Source organism: Solanum pennellii, chromosome 9 (genome assembly GCF_001406875.1).
Source record: "Solanum pennellii chromosome 9, SPENNV200".
NCBI lineage: Eukaryota > Viridiplantae > Streptophyta > Magnoliopsida > Solanales > Solanaceae > Solanum > Solanum pennellii.
This window is the reverse complement of record NC_028645.1, coordinates 21,483,916-21,504,190: the sequence shown is the minus strand read 5'-3', so window position 1 is coordinate 21,504,190 and position 20,275 is coordinate 21,483,916. Positions and strand designations below refer to the sequence as shown.

Genomic DNA, 20,275 nt, shown 5'->3' with positions numbered 1-20,275 from the left:
TATATATATATATATATATATATATATATATATATATATATATCTTTAATATGTGCAAGAAGTTAACTGTGACGACTAAGATATTGGACTCTCTCTTAGTTTAGCTCATATGTCACCTCCCCAATTTGTTGAATATACAAGATTTGCTGTTGTTTATATACTAGTATGATGCGGTTACGTTCAATGTTACATAATTCTACCTTTTTTCCTTACCCTTTTCATATAGGAAATTTTGTTGTTGTCTTTCAATTTTCAGCTAGAGTCGTTATTAGTCATGGTCTTTGTTCAGTTTGGTTTATAGCTCTATTGATAGTTGATCTCTCAGGTGTCAATATTCTAGTTTCGCGTATTGCATTTGCTGCCATTTCGAGCTAGCATATGATCTTTGTTGCATGTCTTAATACTCTTGCCTTAGACTCGCCACCTGTCTGGGTTCTGTTTTCTCACTTGTTTTGTTGTTAAGTCTGCATCGATGTGTTTTTTTTATATTAGTAATTCTCGTTTTGGGGCTGAGTGTTATCGGATCTATCGTGCATCAAGTTTTTTTTAGTTTTTTTTTATGAGAAGGTAGCGAGTTTTTCCTTTCAATTTGTCACTAGTCGTGAGGGTGGCTACCAATTAAGTTTTGTGGTGTTTGATCACTGAGGTTTGACGAATTAAATCTAGCATATTTTATTGTTTGGGTTTTAAAAATAAATAAATAAACAATAAATAAATAAATAAAAATATAAATAAATAAGGATGCATTAGATGAACATATGTTGTACAGTAAAGTTGTTTTTTATCTCCGTTTAGGTTCGTTGCATTAAAACCAACAAACCTCTTGCTTAGCACAGTTTGTTTTTTAGTATTTACCGATTATATGGAAGCCCTATATATTTATTCAATTATTTTTATGAGTATTTAAATTTGAAATGCTAATTCTCGCATTTTTGTCGCATGTAATGCCATCCGAGTCCTCTTGGGTCTCATTTTCTCCCTCATATTTTGGATGGGCCATAAAGGCCCAAATGCAAATCACTTTTCTTGAATCAAGTCAGCCAAGGGAATCGACAAACTGGTCCCCAAAATCGTGAATATGAAGTCAATTCAAAGTGTTGAAGACTTAGGGCCTATCAGCCCCCCTTTATTTTATGTTTTCCATTTTATCGTTTTGTATTTTGGAGCCCAAGCCCTTGTCTCTTTTATTTTATGACTGATAATTAATTATTATTGTATGTTTAGTCTAGGACAGGTATAAAAGAAATGGTTCGAAAACCCAAAAAGTCAAATGGGTCAAAAACCCAAAACAGGTGGGTCCAAAATTCCAGTCAAGGCGGACAGAGAATCCGGATTTGGACCCAAATCTATCTCCCTCTCTCTCTCTCTCTCTCTGTACTTGTTTTAATCGTTTGTTGTTTGATTGTCGTTAGTTTTAAAGTTAAAATGAATTTGAATCCCTGCAAATATCTTAAATATTTTATCGAATTAAAATTAATAATTTTGTAAATAACTCACTTAGGTAATAATTTAGTATTTTAGCTCTTCACCATTCTAAACTTTTATTTCAATTCAAGTTAAATCAAGTTTTATCCAAACTAAGTTAGTTGTCGGATAACCGTATTAAGTGGATATTTTAGGTGTGTAATTCCTTCCTAAAAATATAAATAGGAATCCCTGAACCCCTGTAAAGTTTTCAAATGACTTTTTCTGTTAAGTCTTTTGAAAACAATAGTTTTCTTGATTTTCTTTCTTAAAAAATTAAGTGGCGACTCTAAAAAGTCAAAAAACTTACAAAAACTAATATTTTTCCTTGTTCGAATAAAACAGAAATGGCGACTCCGCTGGGAATATTGGAGGATTCTAACCTTAAAACTAACTTTATTTGGCTGTTCGTAATATTTTTTATTTGTTTATTTTACCTTATTGTTGAATTATTGCATTTTCATGGCATTTTTCCGCCAAACGGCAAATAGATGCATTAGGAAAATGAAATTTACGTGGCTTTCCACGGCTTTCTTCAAAAATACACAAAATTCATTTGGAAGTATCAAACAAATAGTTGGAATGCGGTCATCCGAGGTTGTTTGGCAGCTTCACCCCGATGTTTGTCCGACTCGGGTAACTGTCAACTTGAAACCTATCCTAGTTAAACTAAGATAGAGCGAAACCAAATCCCGAAAAGTAGCGCATTGGCCTAAGATGACCCAACACCCATGGAGTGTTGGGCCCACTAGAAAGACTGCCTTGAGTCCAAAGAGCCCACGGCTCGATTGGACGATCACACTTGTGTGTTAATTCTGAAGGATGTATTACGTGTTTAACCATTTGTTGTATTGTGGGGGGATGGCAACTAACTAGTTGTATGTTTTTTTGTAGATATCTAGTCAGTTCCTCAGTTTCAACATGGTAACTAAGACACCAGACATTCTCCGCGTATGGTGGGACAACCTCAAAGATTGTCAAAAGACAGAAATCTCGATTCACCTGGGTCACTTACCTTAGATAATGGATTTCAAGGTTTGGCCCATGTTTATCGAGGTGATTACCATGTTCTAGAACGACGAAATAATGGTGTTTCGATTTGGAAACGTCAAAATAACACTGACACTAGAAGAAATTAAGGATTGTCTGTACACTATCAGAACATGTGGCAAGAGGAAAAGATGTCCCGATCATCACATCCTTTTGCCAGATAAGACAACTAGTGAAGAATTGAAAAACATGTTATTGTTGGTGAATGCGAATTGGTCGGAAACCTACGATATACCACTAATGAGATTTTTCGAGAGATGGGGGCATGACAACTATTTTAAACTATTTCTGAATGAATTCCATAACCACAATACCTAGAGGCAAACTCAGGCTATTGCTTTTTCTGCATGCCTTTTAGGAACGATGGTGTTCCCTAAAGATGAAGGAAAGGAGATTGACACCCGAGTCGTGATGGTAGTAGACGCCATCTTCAGATGAATTGGTAAGAAACAAGAAGAAAAGAAATACTGCAGTTTGGCCCCGGTCATTTTGGCCGACATTTATCGATCCTTGAGCTTGTGTAAAAATGGGTTCCCATTTTTTCAAGGCTGCAACATTTTGCTTCAATGGTGGATGACTGAGCATCTCTGCAAAATGGTTGGCGCCCATCCACAAGAGTTAGCCAAGCCAAGACAGACAAGTCATTTTGATAATTACGAATTCTATCTAAGCGTTCGCAGGTTCCCAATTCATACTACCAGGGATGCGTGGGCGAGGGTAATTTATGATCTAAAAGAAAGAGATATACAGTGGATGTTGCCGAACTTCATGTCAGAGAGGATAGCAGTGCAGGGGGCCAAACTTCCCTTTTTGGTCCTTCCCGGCATCAGAAGATTGCGACCCTACAACTCAGATAGGGTGATGCGGCAATTTGGTAGAACACAAATCACACCCGTCCAAGGGGATACTAGCTCATTCATCATCGATTACAGTGGGAGCGGTAAGATACCTTTCGCCAAGATCATCCTCCAAGAATGGGCTGGACGTGTCAACATAAAATGGAGTATGACTGAAGACAGATATGAAGCTGGGTATGTCGATGAATACAAGACGTGGTTGCAAAACAATTTGTGTAGTGTGGTAAACTAAACCCCACGCGTGGGTTGATAAATCGAGGACGTAGAGACAAGGCTTCAGATCCACGCATACCATTTTTAGCAAGAATGGGATCGAAGGGAGCAGGAATTTCAGCGAAGGGAACAAGAGTACCAGTCCAGAGAATTTAGAAAATCAGAGGGTTTTAGATATGATATCACAATAGCAGGCCGATGCAAGGGCTTGTTTGATGCGCTTGGATGCAACCCTAGACGAGCAGATGAACACTCTAAAAGTCGTGCCGACATTCTCCAAAGCTGTGTAGGCTGATCCGTACGTGTTGACAAGCAAGTGCATCATCCGCGAAGAAGTAGAGAAAACCAGAGGAGGAGCAGGACCGTCAACCTTTTAATTCCTCTGCGCGGGATTGTTTTCTATTTGTATTCGCATTGTATTCCCCTCCCTGAAAATGCACCTCCATTTTAATTAAAATTATGTAATGAATGCTATGATTATTTGTGAAGCTTATTTTGGGGGATGCAACAATCTCTTTTAACCAACGCAATACTTCCTTAAGATTCGCTAGGCCTACCCTTGGCACAAAGGGTCACATATATGATTAGGATGTGATATATGTGTTTTAATTGTTTATGTTTTGTGTTGCTATGAATGGGGGTACCGTTAACCCACTCCTTTCCAAACATTTCCAGAAATATACAAGTCACTATCACCAAAATGTCCGACCAAATGCTACGAGTCGCATGTTTCTCACTCAAAAAACACCTCTCATATCCCAAATCCAAAAACATTACTCTACTTTCTAAGGAAAAGCAAATCACTGCCATGAATAAGGGTAAGAAGATCCAGATAGAACTCACTGGAGAAGAGTTACAACGAAAGATCGAACAAATCACTCAAGAAATTCAAGAGGCCAAGGAGGAGGGGCTCAGGGTCGAAATGGACACAACGATCTACAAAGACTGCAACCGTGATGCTGGACGAGGATCTGGCATCAAAGATGAAGAGGAAGAAAGACGTTGAGAAGGAGAGAGAGGACTTGGGTGAAAATTTAGATATGCTTCGATTGAAGGTGCAAGAAAGGAAAGCAAGAGAGCTGAGAATAGAGTCAGAAACCGCTATTATGTTAGCCAGAAATGTGCCACATGATGAGGAGCTAACAGCGGAAATGACAGAATTCGCCTCCATGAGGGAAAGAATTGTCTCACTGAGGAATAAAAGTAAAGACTTCCATAACAATATGATTGACAAACTTCAGAGAATGCACAAGAAATACTCTGTTCGCGAATGAGAAGCTAACAGTGGTCCCGATTTCGCTCACCCTGGAGCGATGGGGAAAGACACCGACGAGGAAATTGTCTACAACCCTCCCTTCCTGGGCCTTCTGAAATGAGGTGACAGATGGATCGCCCTCCCTTAACGATGATGACAAAGGCCTCAATCCCGTTGGGGGAGAAATCTTCAAACCTTGTGCTTACGATGATGCTATAGATCATAGCATCTCAAAGTGTCTTGGTTTTCGCTACGACCTCGAATCCCTCATTAATATGGGAAAGATTCGAGTCGAGTTTATTCCTCGTGACTGATGCTGCAATGAGAAGAAGAAGGACTAAGATGTAGTCATCATTTTATCTTTAAAGCTTTNCAACCTCGAATCCCTCATTAATATGGGAAAGATTCGAGTCGAGTTTATTCCTCGTCACTGATGCTGCAATGAGAAGAAGAAGGACTAAGATGTAGTCATCATTTTATCTTTAAAGCTTTGTTGTCTTTCAATCTCCTTGTAATCGTAATGAATGGATGAATAAAAATATTTCCTTTTGTACTCGTACTACGTTGGGCCTGAATTCTCCTTGTGAGATACGTAGGCAGCATTCCAAGGCCTGGCCCTATCTTTAAAAAATTTCATTCTCCCCCTTCATGTTACAAGAAAATACGAAGACCAGATCAACGGACGTCAATGAGCAGCTAGCTCAACGTGATTTAGTCTTCTTGAGACGGTGTCAAACTAAAAAACAAGCAAACTCCTGCTTGTTAAAATTTATTCCGTCCTTACTCGTGAGTTGAAGATATCCTCTAACAAAGCAACTTGTGTATTTGTTTGCTCTTTGTGTGATATCGTGTATTTTGTATTCTGAATCTAAACTAACAAATCTGCCTTTGAGTTGTTTTCCTTCTCAAGTACTTTGAAACTTATTTGTGTCGATTAAGCTGGTAGATCATCCCTATTTCACCATATCCAAAGGTCCCGCAGATTCCTTTCCCAGACAAGATTGAGACAAACAAAAACAGCAACGGAAGATAACAACGAAGAAGTAAGTCTCGCTGACGTTGTGGTTGCTCCACCCACCATAGCGGACCAGAACGAATTGATTTTGCAACTAATGCAACAGATTGCAGAGATAAGGGTGGAGATGCAAAGGAAAAGGGACCTGCCTCCACCAGGTTTTGTTGCTAACGCTGCTGATGGGACACCCCCTCTCTACTTCCCTACTTCAAATATGGATCCAACTCAGAGTCTGCAATCTACACCTGCCCAAAATCCCTCCGTCATAGACTTGACTACAAAAAATCCCCAATATGCTTTTGCATCCTACCAAACTTCACCTCCTTATCAAAACAACCACCCCCAAATGCCACCCTATCCTCAAAATACCAACCATCAAACTGCTCCATCACCGCAAATTCAAAACCAAAATACTTTCAATCCCCAAACACCCCACCACTACTTAAACCTGAATACCAATCCTCAAACTTACCCACAGAATTATCAAACCTCTCATAATGTCTAGAGTCCCTCTGTAGCTCCACCCTTACCTAGAGGAACCACTTTCAAAATTCCCGTGCCTGCCAAGCACGATGTGCACGGTTCTGAGCTGGACCATTATGAGGAACAGGAAAGGGAGTGGAGGGCAAAGAAAGAGGCAAAGGTGGACATAAAAGAAGAGATCAAGAAAGCCATGAAGGAGCTCCAATGCGTCCCTGATATCGCCGGTCTTAGTTATGAAGATTTATGTATTAGGACCTTCTAGAAGGGTTCAAAATCCCCAAATTTGATACTTTCGGAGGAGTGGGGAACCCTATGGCTCATTTGAGAGCCTACTGCGATCAGCTCGTTAGAGTTGTTAGGGATGAAGCTCTATTGATGCGGCTCTTCAGCCGAAGCCTGTGAGGAGAAGCTCTTGAATAGTTCACCTCGCATGAAACCAGGCAATGGCTCAGCTGGATTGCTCTAGCAAAGGATTTTATCAATTGATTTGCATATAACGTCGAAATCCTTCCTGATCGATATTCTTTGGAGAAGATGAAGCCTAAATCTACCGAGAGCTACAGAAAATTTTCTTATAGGTGGAGAAAGGAAGATGCGAGGGTTAGACCACCTATGTTAGAAAAGGAAATTGTAGAAGTGTTCGTGCGGGTGCAAGAGTCCGAGTATTATGATCGAATCCTGTTGCTCGTAGGAGCAAAATTTGCCGAGATAGTCAAAGTTGGTGAGACTATCGAAGATGGGTTGAAAATCGGAAAGATAGCCCGTGTTGCTTCATCATCCGGATCATCAAGAACGTTGAAGAAGAAAGAGAAGAAATCGATGTTATTTCATATGGGGGAAATAAAACCCCCAGAAGCTCATCATATTCCCAAGTTCGTTCTCAGCCTTCCCAAAATTCCTAAGCTTGCTACACGCAAGCTAGTCATCTTAATAATCCTCCAATTTATCAGAATGCTACCTCCACTTATCCAAACGTCGAAGCTCCACTATACCAAAGTCCACCCCCGAATTATTAAAATCCATCTCCCATTTACTCAAATCATCCTCCACCCTACCAAATTACATCTCCCTACCAGGATGTTTCTCCCAACTATGCTAACGTGTAGTCAAGCTAACGAGCACCCCCTCCTGTGTATCAAGTCCAAGCTCCATCATATCAAAATTCCCACCTGAACTACCAAGCTCCAATGCAAATTTACCAGACAAAGTCATATCCCAGAAATCAAGCTCCCCGTCCGAACAATCAAAGTTATCAACAGATGCCTCCCCTACAAGGAAGTTATGACCCCCCTCAACCTCGGTTCGAGAAGAAACCTTCGAGGAATTTCACCGCGCTCGTAGAAAGATGAACAAAGTTGTACGAGCGACTGGCTGCGTCCGGATATATCCACCTAGTGGGGCCCAAATCTATAGATATCAATTCGAAATTCTATAGGCCAGATCAGGGATGTGCTTATCATTCCAACCGTGTTGGGCATGGTACTGAGGATTGTACAACCTCAAGCACAAGAATCAGGATTTAATTGACCAAGAGGTGGTTTCTCTCCAACCAGCTGCACCTAAAGTCAATACCAATCCTTTTCTGAATCATGGAGGCGGCAACGTCAGTATGATAGAAATAGATGATGATTGGTGTGGGACGATAGTGATAACTCCAATCGTTCATGACGAGCTGGAAAAGGTTGTAGCTTCCTTGAGCATCAAAGAGAAGAAAGAGTTCGTTATTTTGACACCTGCAAAGGTTGTTGCCTTGCTGCTGCACAAGGTATGACCTGATCCGGAAGATGTTATACTCCTGAGGAGCTTGCTCTCGGAGGTCAAAAGAAGGATCAAGCTAAAAGGCCAATAAACGAGGGTGAGGCAAAGGAATTCTGGAGAAGAATGTAGCCAAAAGATTATTCTATTGTCAAACATTTGGAGAAGATTCCAGCCCAGATTTCTGTATGGGCCCTGCTGATGAATTCACAATCGCACAGGCAAGCTTTGATGAAGGATCTCGATGATACGTATGTACCCGCGGGCACGAGCATCGATAACGCGGCCGCTATGATCCACCAGGTTATTCGAGGGCGTCGAATCAGCTTTTGGGACGATGAACTGCCTTTTGAAGGCAAGTCCCACAAAAAGTCATAACATATCACTGTCGTCTATCACGAAAAGGTTATCAATCGCGTCTTAGTAAATGATTGATCTGGTCTGAACATCTGCCCGTTGTCGATGATAAGGCAGTTAAAGTTTGTCTTGGGAAAACTTGAGCAAAATCAATTTAATGTGAGATCCTTCAATGGGGTCTAAAGAGATACCTTGGGAGTCGTAGATCTGGTTATCCAATTGGGCCCTGCCGAGGTTAGCACACAGTTTCAAGTCCTATATATTGACACCAGCTACAACCTTCTTCTAGGAAGGCCTTTTATTCACATGGCTGGAGTTGTGCCTCTACCCTGCATCAGATGATGAAACTCGTTTGGAAGAACAAAGAGCTAGTCATTCATGGCGAAGGTAGTCATTCTGGCAGACAGGCGCCGATTATCAATGAAGTGTCTCGAGGTACTAATTTCTACATGGTGGAGCTGGTAAATGCCACCGGTGATGATTTGGCCCCACAACCTCCTACGCCCACCGTGTATAAGATGTTTGCCACTGTGATGCTGCAAAATGGGTTCAAACTTGGTTTTGGATTGGGAAGAAATTCCGAAGGAATTATTGAGCCTGTTTCGGTCCCCGTCAAAGGAGACAGATATGGTTTGGGGTACATCCCCACAGATGATGATATGAAGGCTAAGAAGAAGAATGATCAAGCATTGGCTAAGCCAATCCCTCATATGTATCAATCATTCCCGATCCGAGAATATACCGAGCCCGACGACATTGGGGAAGGAATCTGCGGCCTTTACGAGGAGACTGATGTTGTTATTGAGGAAGAGGTTGAGCTAGATGGTATCCGTGATGCTGAGCCCGGGGAGATGCTGCAGAATTGGATCTCCACGCCGATCCTGATTCACCAAACTCCTTGGTAGAAGGGCATTAGTCCGGAAGAGGCCCGAGACCTATCATTTTGCTTATCTGAACTTTTAAGTTTTCTTGTGATGCTTAAAAAGGCAACATGGCCCTTGCCATGGCTAAAGTTTGCACTGTTTTTCCAATTCAATTAAAAGCCTCCTCTATTAAAAATTTGCTTAATTATTTATGTACTATATTCTACTTTCCTAACTTTGTCTATTTATGGTTTCAATAATATAAGTTTTAAACCTGCCAATGTCATGTCATGTCACGAGCTGAACAAACAAAATGAGGCAGATGATGAAATGGTTGATGAAGATGAAACTGAGGCACCTGAATATGTTGGTGAATAGTTTCTGCAGTTTGGAAACCAGCATAAGCCGAATTTAGAGAAAACTGAAACTGTAAACCTAGGAGACCAAGAGTGTGTCAAAGAGGTCAAAATCAGCGTTCATTTGAATAAAGATCAAAGAAAGGTCCTAATTCATTTACTCATAGAGTACATTGATGTGTTCGTCTGGGAAGTCAGCGACATGCAAGGGTTGAGTAGCAATGTAGTGTCTCACAAATTGCCGATTACTCTAGGGTTCAGTCCGATGAAGCAGAAGGCTCAGAAATTCAAGCCCGAGTTGAGTCTGAAGATTAAAGAAGAGATCACCAAGTAGATTGAGTCCAAATTGGTGGAAGTAACGCAATACCCGACTTGGTTGGTGTTGTTTCGGTCGCCAAAAAAGACGGAAAGATAAGAATTTGTGTTGACTATAGAGATCTCAACAAAGCAAGCCCAAAGGATAATTTTCCATTGCCAAACATTCATATTCTGATTGATAACTGTGCTAAGCATGAAATGCATTCATTTGTGGATTGCTACGCATGTTATCATCAGATTCTGATGGACAAGGAAGATGCAGAAATGACAACTTTTATTACACCTTCGGGTGTGTATCATTACAGGGTGATGCCATTTGGCCTCAAGAATGCTAATGCTACCTATATGAGGGATATGACGACTATATTTCATGATATGATTCATAAAGAGATGGAGGTGTATGTGGATGATGTCATAATCAAGTCCCACGAAAGTTTGGACCGCTTGACACATTTGAAGAAATTCTTTGATCGTCAGCGTTGGTATAACTTAAAGTTGAATCCCGCTAAATGTGCTTTTGGAGTACCAGCTGGCAAGTTTTTGGGACTTATAGTCAGTAGAAGAGGTATTGAGCTTGACCCTTCCAAGATTAAGGCGATTCAAGAGTTACCTCCTCCGAAGACTAAGAAAGAAGTGATGAATTTCTTAGGAAGGTTAAACTACATCAGTCGATTCATAGCTCAATCAACCGTGGTGTGTGAGCCTATCTTCAAGTTGTTGAAGAAAGATGCTCTGACAAAGTGGACTGAACAGTGTCAGACTGCTTTTGATGCTATTAAGAACTATTTGTCCAATCCATCGGTACTGGTTCCTCCGCGAGAAGGGAATCCTTTGTTGTTGTATTTGTCCATCTCGGATAGTTCATTCGGATGCGTACTTGGTCAACAAGACGAGACAGGAAAGAAGGAAAGGTCTATCTATTACATAAGCAATAAGTTTACTCCATAACGAGTCTCGTTACACTCTATTGGAGAGAACATGTTGTGCTTTGACTTGGCTTGCTCAGAAGTTGAGGCATTACTTGTCTTCCTACACTACATATCTCATTTCAAAAATGGATCCATTGATGTATATTTTCAAGAAAGTGATGCCGACCGGAAAGTTATCTAACTGGCAAATGTTGTTGAGTGAATTTTATATTGTGTATGTGACTCAGAAGGCAATAAAGGCACAGGCCTTGGCTGATCATCTTGCAGAAAACCCTCTTGATAAAGAGTATGAACCGCTTAAGACTTATTTTCACGATGAAGAAGTGTCATTCGTCGGTGAAGATATTTTCGAAGCATATCCCGGTTGTAGACTATTCTTTGATAGAGCAGTAAATCACCAAGGTAAAGGTATCAGAGCAGTCTTAGTGGCAGAATCTGGTCAGCATTATCCTATGGAAACTAAGCTCGATTTAATTGCACAAACAACATGGCTGAATATGAAGCTTGTATTCTTTGGTTGAAAAATGGCCATCGACATGACTGTCTACAAGTTGTTTGTTATCGGAGATTCAGATCTGTTGATTCATCAGGTTCAAGGAGAGTGGGTCGTGAAGAACCCGAAGATGATAACTAACGTGCAGTATGTACAGAAGCTGTGCAAAAGATTTTGTAAGATCGAGTTCAAACATACTACCAGAATACAAAATGAATTGGCTGATGCCCTTGCCACCATTGCTTCAATGATTAAACATCCAGATACTGATTACATTGATCCTCTGGACATAGAGCTGAAAGAACATCCGGTCCTTTGTTCACATGTTGAGGCGGAACCAGACAGTTTGCCATTATATTTTGATATAAAGAAGTATTTGGAGTCCGGGATTTATCCCGAAGATGCTACGTCCAACCAGAAGAAGTCGATACGTCGTATGGCTCTCAAATTCTTTCTAAGTGGATAAATCCTGTACAAGAGGACCCCAGATTTAGGTCTCCTCAGATGCGTCGATGATGTTGAAGTCTCAAAGCTTATTGAACAGATACATGCTGGAGTTTGTGGCACGCATATGAATGGGCTCACTTTGGCAAGAATGATCCTTTGAGCCGGTTATTTCTGGATGACCATGGAGAATGATGATATGAGTTCACCTTGTCCATTTTCAGCTTGGGGTATGGACGTCATCAATCCGATAGAGCCAGCCGCTTCTAATGGACACAGATTTATTTTGGTTGCCATTGATTATTTCACCAAGTAAGTGAAGCAGCTTCTTACAAGGCGGTAACCAAGAGAGCTGTGGTTGATTTTGTTTGCAACAATCTGATATGCAGGTCTGGAGTACCAAAATCCATCATTACTGATAATGGTGCGAATCTCAACAGTCACTTGATGAGAGAAATATGTGAGCAGTTTAAGATTACTCACCGAAACTCAACCGCTTATCATCCGCAAATGAATGGAGCTGTAGAGGCTGCCAACAAGAACATCAAGAAGATTTTGAGGAAAATGATTGACAATCATCGAGGTTGGCATGAGATGTTTCCATATGCTCTATCGGGTTATCGAATGACTGTCAGAACATCGACTGGAGCTACTCCATACATGCTAGTATATGGATAAGAAGCAGTCATACCTGCTAAAGTTGAAATATCATCGTTGAGAATCATCCAAGAGGCTGAGTTGAGTAATGCTAAATGGGTGAGCAAGAGAATTTATCAGTTAACTTTGATTGATGAGAAGAGAATGGTTGTCGTTTGTCACGGTCAACTATATCGATAGAGAATAATTCGCGCTTTCCACAAGAGAGTAAGAGCTAGAACTTTTGAAATCACTCAGTTAGTACTTAAGCGCACTTTTCCTCATCAAGATGAGTACAAAGAAAAATTCGCACCAAATTGGCAAGGCCCTTACATGGTTTGAAAAGTATTATCTGGAGGTGCTTTGGTCCTGTCGGAGATGGATGGCACCGCATGGATGAAACCTATCAACTCAAACGTTGTCAAGAGATACTACGTGTGAAGCTTTGGTTTGCGTTTCTGTTATTTACTTGTAATCATTTTGTTTGCTTGTATTTAATTTGCTTAAAGTTTTATCCCTCTTCTAATGAACTACGTCTGACCTGAATTCTCAAGAATGAGATACGTAGGCGGCCTATGTCGGCCTCGATCACCCCATTTATTCCTTTTAATATTTCGTTGTGTTTAAACTGCGTTCGACCTGAATTCTCAAGAATGAGATACGTAGGCGGCCTATGTTGGCCTCAGTTGGTTTCTTTGTAAATTTCTTACTTTTGTTAACATTTAAGGGGGAACTACGTTTGACCTGATTCCTGCCTCAACGGGATACGTAGGCGCCACAAGGGTTCGGTCATATCTCTCAAAAGATTTCTATACCTCTTTACAATAGAAATTGGGACAGAATTTTTGAGAGGAACTTAAAAATTCTCGAGAAGAAGATTTTTCCTCAACAAGTCAAGACTGAAGATATTTTGAGATTCGCAACTGGGACAGAATTTATGAGAGGATCTCAAAAATACCGCGATCTACTCAGTTACAGTTGAAAGATAAGCAAGACAGTTAACTGGGACAAAAATTTTGAGGATGGCCTCAAAATTTCAGCGTGGGTTTATCTACAAGTCTAGACTGGTTTTGAATACTTCCGGAGAATAATCAGATATACCTCCAAGCATCAAGCTCAAAGAAGTTCGCTAAGCCTGACGTGACATGACATTCGGCAGTGACCCTTTTCAAAATATTACTTTTCAAAATTTGTTTTCCTAAAAATTTTTCCTTCTGTCTTTCATTTGTTTTGACATAAAATATATTGTCTTATCTATCAAGAGTTGGGAGATCAGGAAAATCAATCGGAGATAGCAGGACAATGAGAAGACAATTGAAGAATCGACACAGATCAGTCCGTTTTAAAACTAACAATTCTTCTGTGGACGCATGTTTATAGCTTTGCTTTGATATCAGCAAATTCTTCCGATCGACAAACATGGAGAAGTCAGGGAGGAGAAAGCTCTCCAAAAATTTAACGGTGTTCCTGTAGACATAGGAATTATTTTATATTGCTTATACCGGAGACTTGGCAATATGAATTGTTTATTTCAGTCAATTTCCCACAACATGAAGTTTATAAGGAACGTCCAGCTAGATTCGAAGGTGAATCAAGCGAGAATCTCAAGAAAGAGTTTACGGTTTCCGTATAGGACGTCGTTAGCATCATAATGTCAAATATGATATTATACATTACCCGGAGGGATCATTTATTTTTATTGTCTATCAAGACAATACAGTACCCGGAGGGGCCATTTATTTCATTGTCGATCAATACAATACATTCCAGAGGGGTCATTTGTTCTATTTTCTATCAAGACAATATACTATCTGGAAGTCATTTTACCGTTATCATCAATTGAGACGATATGATTATCCAGAAGGCACCAAGAAGATCATGCATCGCGAGTCAATATCCATGCATCATGGAAGATCCATGCATAGCGAGTCAATATCTATGCATCGCGGAAGATCATGCATCGCGAGTCAATATTTATGCATCGCAGAAAATCATGCATCGCGAGTCAATATCCATGCATCGTGGAAGATCCATGCATCGCGAGTCAATATTAATGCATCGCGGAAGATCGATGCATCACGATACCATGCATCGCATAAGATCATGCATCGTGAGTTAATACCCAATATCGCGAGAAGATATTCATGCCTCGCAGAAGTTAGGCATCGCGAGAAGATTTCATGCCTCGCAGAAAATTATGCATCGTGAGAAGATTTCATGCCTCGCAGAAAATTATGCATCGCGAGAAGATTTCATGCCTCACAGAAATTATGCATCACGAGAAGATTTTATACCTCACAGAAATTTATGCATCGCAAGAAGATATTCATACCTCGCAGAAATTTATGCATCACAGGAACATATTCATGCCCCGGAAGAAATCATGCACCACCAAGAGAAGGAATCGTGCATCTCAAGAGAAATATTTAACCATCGATATCAACTGCATTCTTTTATTTTTATAAAAGTAAGCATCAAAAAGAGCATAAAAGACGACATCAAGAGAAAATATTAGCACTGCATCAACCTTCATTTATGTTGACATCGCATGAAGAGTATATTGAAGATTGCATTGCCAACACAAGACATAAGCTTTATTTGCTTTACGTCAAACCGATCGAGCTGATGTCCAATGTCGAGAAGAGCAATTAAGTGTCGACACGGTAACATACATTGCCTTCCATCTTGATTGCGTTTTTTATGCTGACGAGTTTTATCTCAGTCTTTGTCGAGAGCATCCGAAAGGATGAATCCTCCAAAACATACCACAGGTGTGGACGATGTCAAAAAGGATGCAGCACAACGTGGAACTTTTTCTTAGCAGCGAACTGGGATATAGTCCAAAAGGAGCGTCAAACTCTTAGGATGCGAGCAGAGGAGTGACTTCCACCACAATCAAACCACACCCCTATCAGAAGGCATGTGGTTTTTTCTTCAGTTTCCCTCAGTTTAGTCTCGCATCTGGAAATTTTGGTAGTTGCCGAAGGCAAATTTCAAATCTGAGTGACAATGCGCCTAGAGCTTTGGAAATTCTGTCAGTATAAGTTCTTAATTATGGGTATGAGGTGCACCACACTCATGGCTTAGAGGTTACAAATATCCTTTTCATACTCGATTTAATTTGTCACTTATACAGAACCAAAGGTTGTCTAGCAAAATAGATTTCCTTTTCCACCGATCGAGTCGAACTACAAGTAGCCTGAATCCTATGGTTTAAGGATATGTAGGCGGGCTCAATGTTGAAAACTCGGCTGTACTCCAACACTCGCTCTTAAATCTTATCCTCGAGCATTTTGGTCCCTTCATAATTCGATATCGGGATGGATTTTGAACTTTTTAGAATCGTGCGTCAAATCAAGCTTATCGAACTACAAGTGGCATGAATTCTCATGTTGCCTGAGATATGTAGGAGACCCATTTTTTGGGGTTTGACCATAATTCCTAAAATCCGTACCAATTCTCTTTCCTAAAGATGAATGTGGGGTCGGTCAAAATTGGTTTGGTCAATTTCATTTTCCTCGAATTTCATGCATCAAATCAGGTAAAATGAGGGACAGTTGTTGACACCCAACTTTGACCATCGATGATATGAATTAATTAAGGAGCTTCTTAATTTAATTAATTTGAAACAATTGATCTTATAAAGTTTAAATATTTTTTCATGTTGGTCTAATTTAATCTTATCGTTGTTTCGTAATTTTTTACAGTAGATATATGTTGCGTATTTATGTATAGAACTAGTATATTTTAGGATTATTCGATAATCGTCTTAAAAGGATTTTCTATTGGGTTTAATGCTTTACTAAATAAGTTTACATTTTCGGATTGATTGTATCTTAATCAAGTCGATTATTTTATTTTGTTAAAATTAAGAAGGTTTTAATTAATTCACCTCATCTAGTTACCAATTTAATCCATTGGGGCAAACCATTTTGGGCCTCTTCTATTTTAACTTTTCAATAGCCCATCCCCCATTTAATTCTTTCAAAAAATCAGCCCTAATCCCATTCCCTTTTCAGCTCCCCAACCCAGATTTACTCCCCAACCCGGCCCATTCCTGTTATCAACAAGAAGAACGAAGCAACATAATGTGATAACAGTGCTCGAACGGCGTCTTCACGGTGTTCCGAATGACAGACGCTTGGATGACACCACCAGTGCCTAAATGAACCTCCTCCCTCCCACGCGAGGGCGAGTTCACGGAGGTCAGTAGCTGGCAACATCGAGAATAAACGGAAAGGTGTAGGAGACTTCACCCCTTGGATGGGTACAATGCGAGCAGAGTACAACTTCATCATTTTCTCCCTTCATCTCTGTCATCGTACGATTGCAGCAGCAAAATCAACCAAGCAAGGCACGCGTTTTCGTCCTTGCGACGTCCAGATGGAAACGCGTGGCACAAGAAGGACGATGGGTCGATTCTAGACATCCAACTCTTTCCCGTCCGTTGGGAATTGAGAATCAATTCGGGTTATCCTTTTGCTTTAAGGATAAGGTTGAAGTTTTTAAATTTATTTTGAAAAGAAAAACTCGATTTTGCCCTCGCCTTTCCCCCAATCCGAAAACCCTTTTTTTATTAGTATTCTCTTTCTCACAGTTCTTAGGTGAATTTCTTTTTGGGAGTATTTGGGAATTTCTTTGAGTTGGTTTTCTCTTGTCTAGAAAAGAAGAGTTTTCTGGAAATTTTGACAACAAAAAAAGAAAAAAAAAAGAAGGGAGATTTCTTGGAGAGTTACAGTGAATTAAAGGTCCACATATAAAAGGAGTCGAAAAGATTGGGAGATATTTCCGGTGTAAACCACTATCAAGATTTTGCACTCTCGTCGGCGACTTGAAATTTTTTGAGTAGTAGAGGTGGTCGTCTCCCTTCTCGGGGATTTCCCGGAATGCTGCTCCAAAAAAGGTAACCTTTTATCCTCTTAGATTAATTCCTCCATCTCTGCCAAATTCAAAATATTGTTGTATAAACTTAATTCCTTGTATGATTTGAACTGGCTATTTGTTGATTCTGTTCCTTATCGGTTTTTCTCCTGATTTTATGAAAGATAAGTTTGTGTATTTTTTAAAGTTATATAAAAATGGTGTTTTGAGATCTGAGTATTAGCTATTGTCGTTTTCCCATGTTATTCACAATATAAGAGATTGTTAATGCTCATTTCGATTTAACAAAAGCTATAGTACTCTTGGTTGCTGGCTCTTTATTTATTCGCTTCTTTCTTTGTTATCGTGATTTCTTATTAATAGTAGCTTAGTCTAGTGAAATGTAGCTCTATGGCGGTAGAGTATGAGTGACCAGTTTTAAGTCTCTCTAAAGTTAAGGTGTTAATTATTTGGTTCTACTAGGTTGTTGGAGTATCTCAAAGCTTTTGAAGCATGGTTTTGTTTTCTATTTTTTTATTTCTATTATTTCGTTATCTTTTGAAGTATTAGTCGGGTTCTTGTTTTGAAATTTTGTTTCTGTACATTGTTTAGATACCATGGAGTCGCTTGTTATTTGGCTTATTACTTCATTGTGTTAAAGTTATTGTCATGGAGTATCCCCATTCTGATTTTGTATTGTCACATCTCCCTTTTGTGACTATAATCATTTTCTTTTTTTTCTTCTCATGGATCTGCTGCAAATCTAAAGTGCTTAGTTGTAGTCGAGTTTCCCATAAGAAGTGTTAAGGGTGATGCTATCCCCCCCCCACCGTTTAGTCGTTTTTACAGATTATTCCTTTCCCCTTTTCCCTCTTCTTTTACTCTAAGCCCCATTGAAAAAAAGTGTATACATATANTCATTTGTTGTAATTTGACTCTTAAAAGCACTTTTTGAAAAGATTAGTCAAACACAATTTGCTTATGAAAAATAATTTTCAAATGAATTAATCAAACATATATGTTTTTTTAAAAAAAACAGTTTTCTAAAAAGTCATTTTAAAAAGTGCTTCTAAAACTAAGTTGTATTTAGTAGCAATGCCAAACAAGTTCCAAATCAGTATCATATAATGCATTGATATCATTAAGGTTTCTCGTTCAGAAATTACTCATTAGTCAATGGTACTATAAGAGTATATGTATATTGTTGTGGTATCATTAAGATTTCTTGTTCAGAAATTACTCATTAGTCATGGTAATATAAGAGTATACATATATATTTTATGGTAGTTTTCCTATTTAGAAATTACTCATTACTAAATGATACTATAATAGTATATACTCTTGTAATATCATTGACTAATGAGTAATATCTGGACAAGAAATCTTAATGATAATAATACTATATATATATATATATATATATATATATATAGATTTAATATGTGCATGAAGTTCACTGTGACGACTAGGATATTGGACTCTCTCTAAGTTTAGCTCATATGTCACCTCCCCAATTTATTGAATATACATGATTTGCTGCTGTTTATATACTAGTATGATGCGGTTACGTTCGATGTTACATAATTCTATCCTTATTCCTTACCCTTTGCATATAGGAAATTTTGTTGTTGTCTTTCAATTTTCTGCTAGATAGCTCTATTGATAGTTCATCTCTCAGGTGTCAATATTCTAGTTTCGCATATTGTGTTCGCTGCCATTTCGAGCTATCATATCATCTTTGTTGCATGTTCTAAAACTCTTGCCTTATACTCGCCACTTGTCTGGGTTCTGTTTGCTCATTTGTTTTGTGGTTAAGTCTACATCGATGTGTTTTTTTATATTAGTAATTCTCGTTTTAGGGCTGAGTGTTATCGGATCTATTGTGCATAAAGTTTTTTTTTGTTTTTCTATGAGAAGGTAGCGAGTGTTTCCTTTCAATCTGTCGTTGTTGTGAAAGTGTCTACAAATTAAGTTTTGTTGTGTTTGATCACTGAGGTTTGATGAATTAAAACTTAGCATATTTTGTTGTTTGGGTTTTAAAATAAATAAATAAATAAATGATAAATAAATAAAAATATAAAATAAATAAGGATGCATTAGATGAACATATGTTGTACAATAAAGTTGTTTTTTTTTCTCCGTTTAGGTTCATTGCATCAAAACCAACTAACCTCTTGCTTATTACAGTCTATTTTTTAGTATTTACCGATTATATGGAAGCCCTATATATTTATTCAATTATCGTTTTGAGGATTTAAATTTGAAATGCTAATTCTCGCATTTTTGTCGCATGTAATGTCATCCGAGTCCTCTTGGATATCATTTTCTCCCTCATATTTTGGATGGGCCATAAAGGCCCAAATGCAAATCGCTTTTCTTGAATCAAGTCAGCCAACGGAATCGACGAACAGGTCCCCAAAATCAAGAATATGAAGTCAATCCAAAGTGTTGAAGACTTAGGGTCTATCAGCCCCTCTTTATGTTATGTTTTCCATTTTTATAATTTTGTATTTTGGGGCCTAAGCCCTTGTCTCTTTTATTTTCTGAATGATTATTTATTATTATTGTATGTTTAGTCTAGGACAGGTACAAAAGAAAATGGGTCGAAAACCCAAAAAGTCAAATAGGTCAAAATCCCAAAACAGGTTGGTCCAAAATTCCGGTCAAGGCGGACAGAGAATCCGGATCTGGACCCAAATCTCTCTCCCTGTCTCTCTCTCTCTCTCTTTACCTGTTTTGATCGTTTGTTGTTTGATTGTCGTTAGTTTTAAAGTTAAAAAAAAGTTGAATCCCCGCAAACGCCTTAAATGTTTTATTGACTTAAAATTAATAATTTTGTAAATAACTCACTTAGATAATAATTTAGTATTTTAGCTCTCTACCATTCTAAACTTTCAATTTAAGTTAAATCAAGTTTTAGCCAAACT

At 38.9% G+C, this 20,275-nt stretch overlaps 1 protein-coding gene across 1 annotated transcript; it reads left to right on the top strand.

The window, feature by feature from the left end:
- Positions 1-11,439: 11,439 nt before the first annotated feature.
- Positions 11,440-11,874, top strand: LOC107030052. The gene has a single exon (XM_015231457.1). It carries the CDS (start codon positions 11,440-11,442, stop codon positions 11,872-11,874), a length of 435 nt encoding a protein of 144 aa, XP_015086943.1.
- Positions 11,875-20,275: the final 8,401 nt, after the last annotated feature.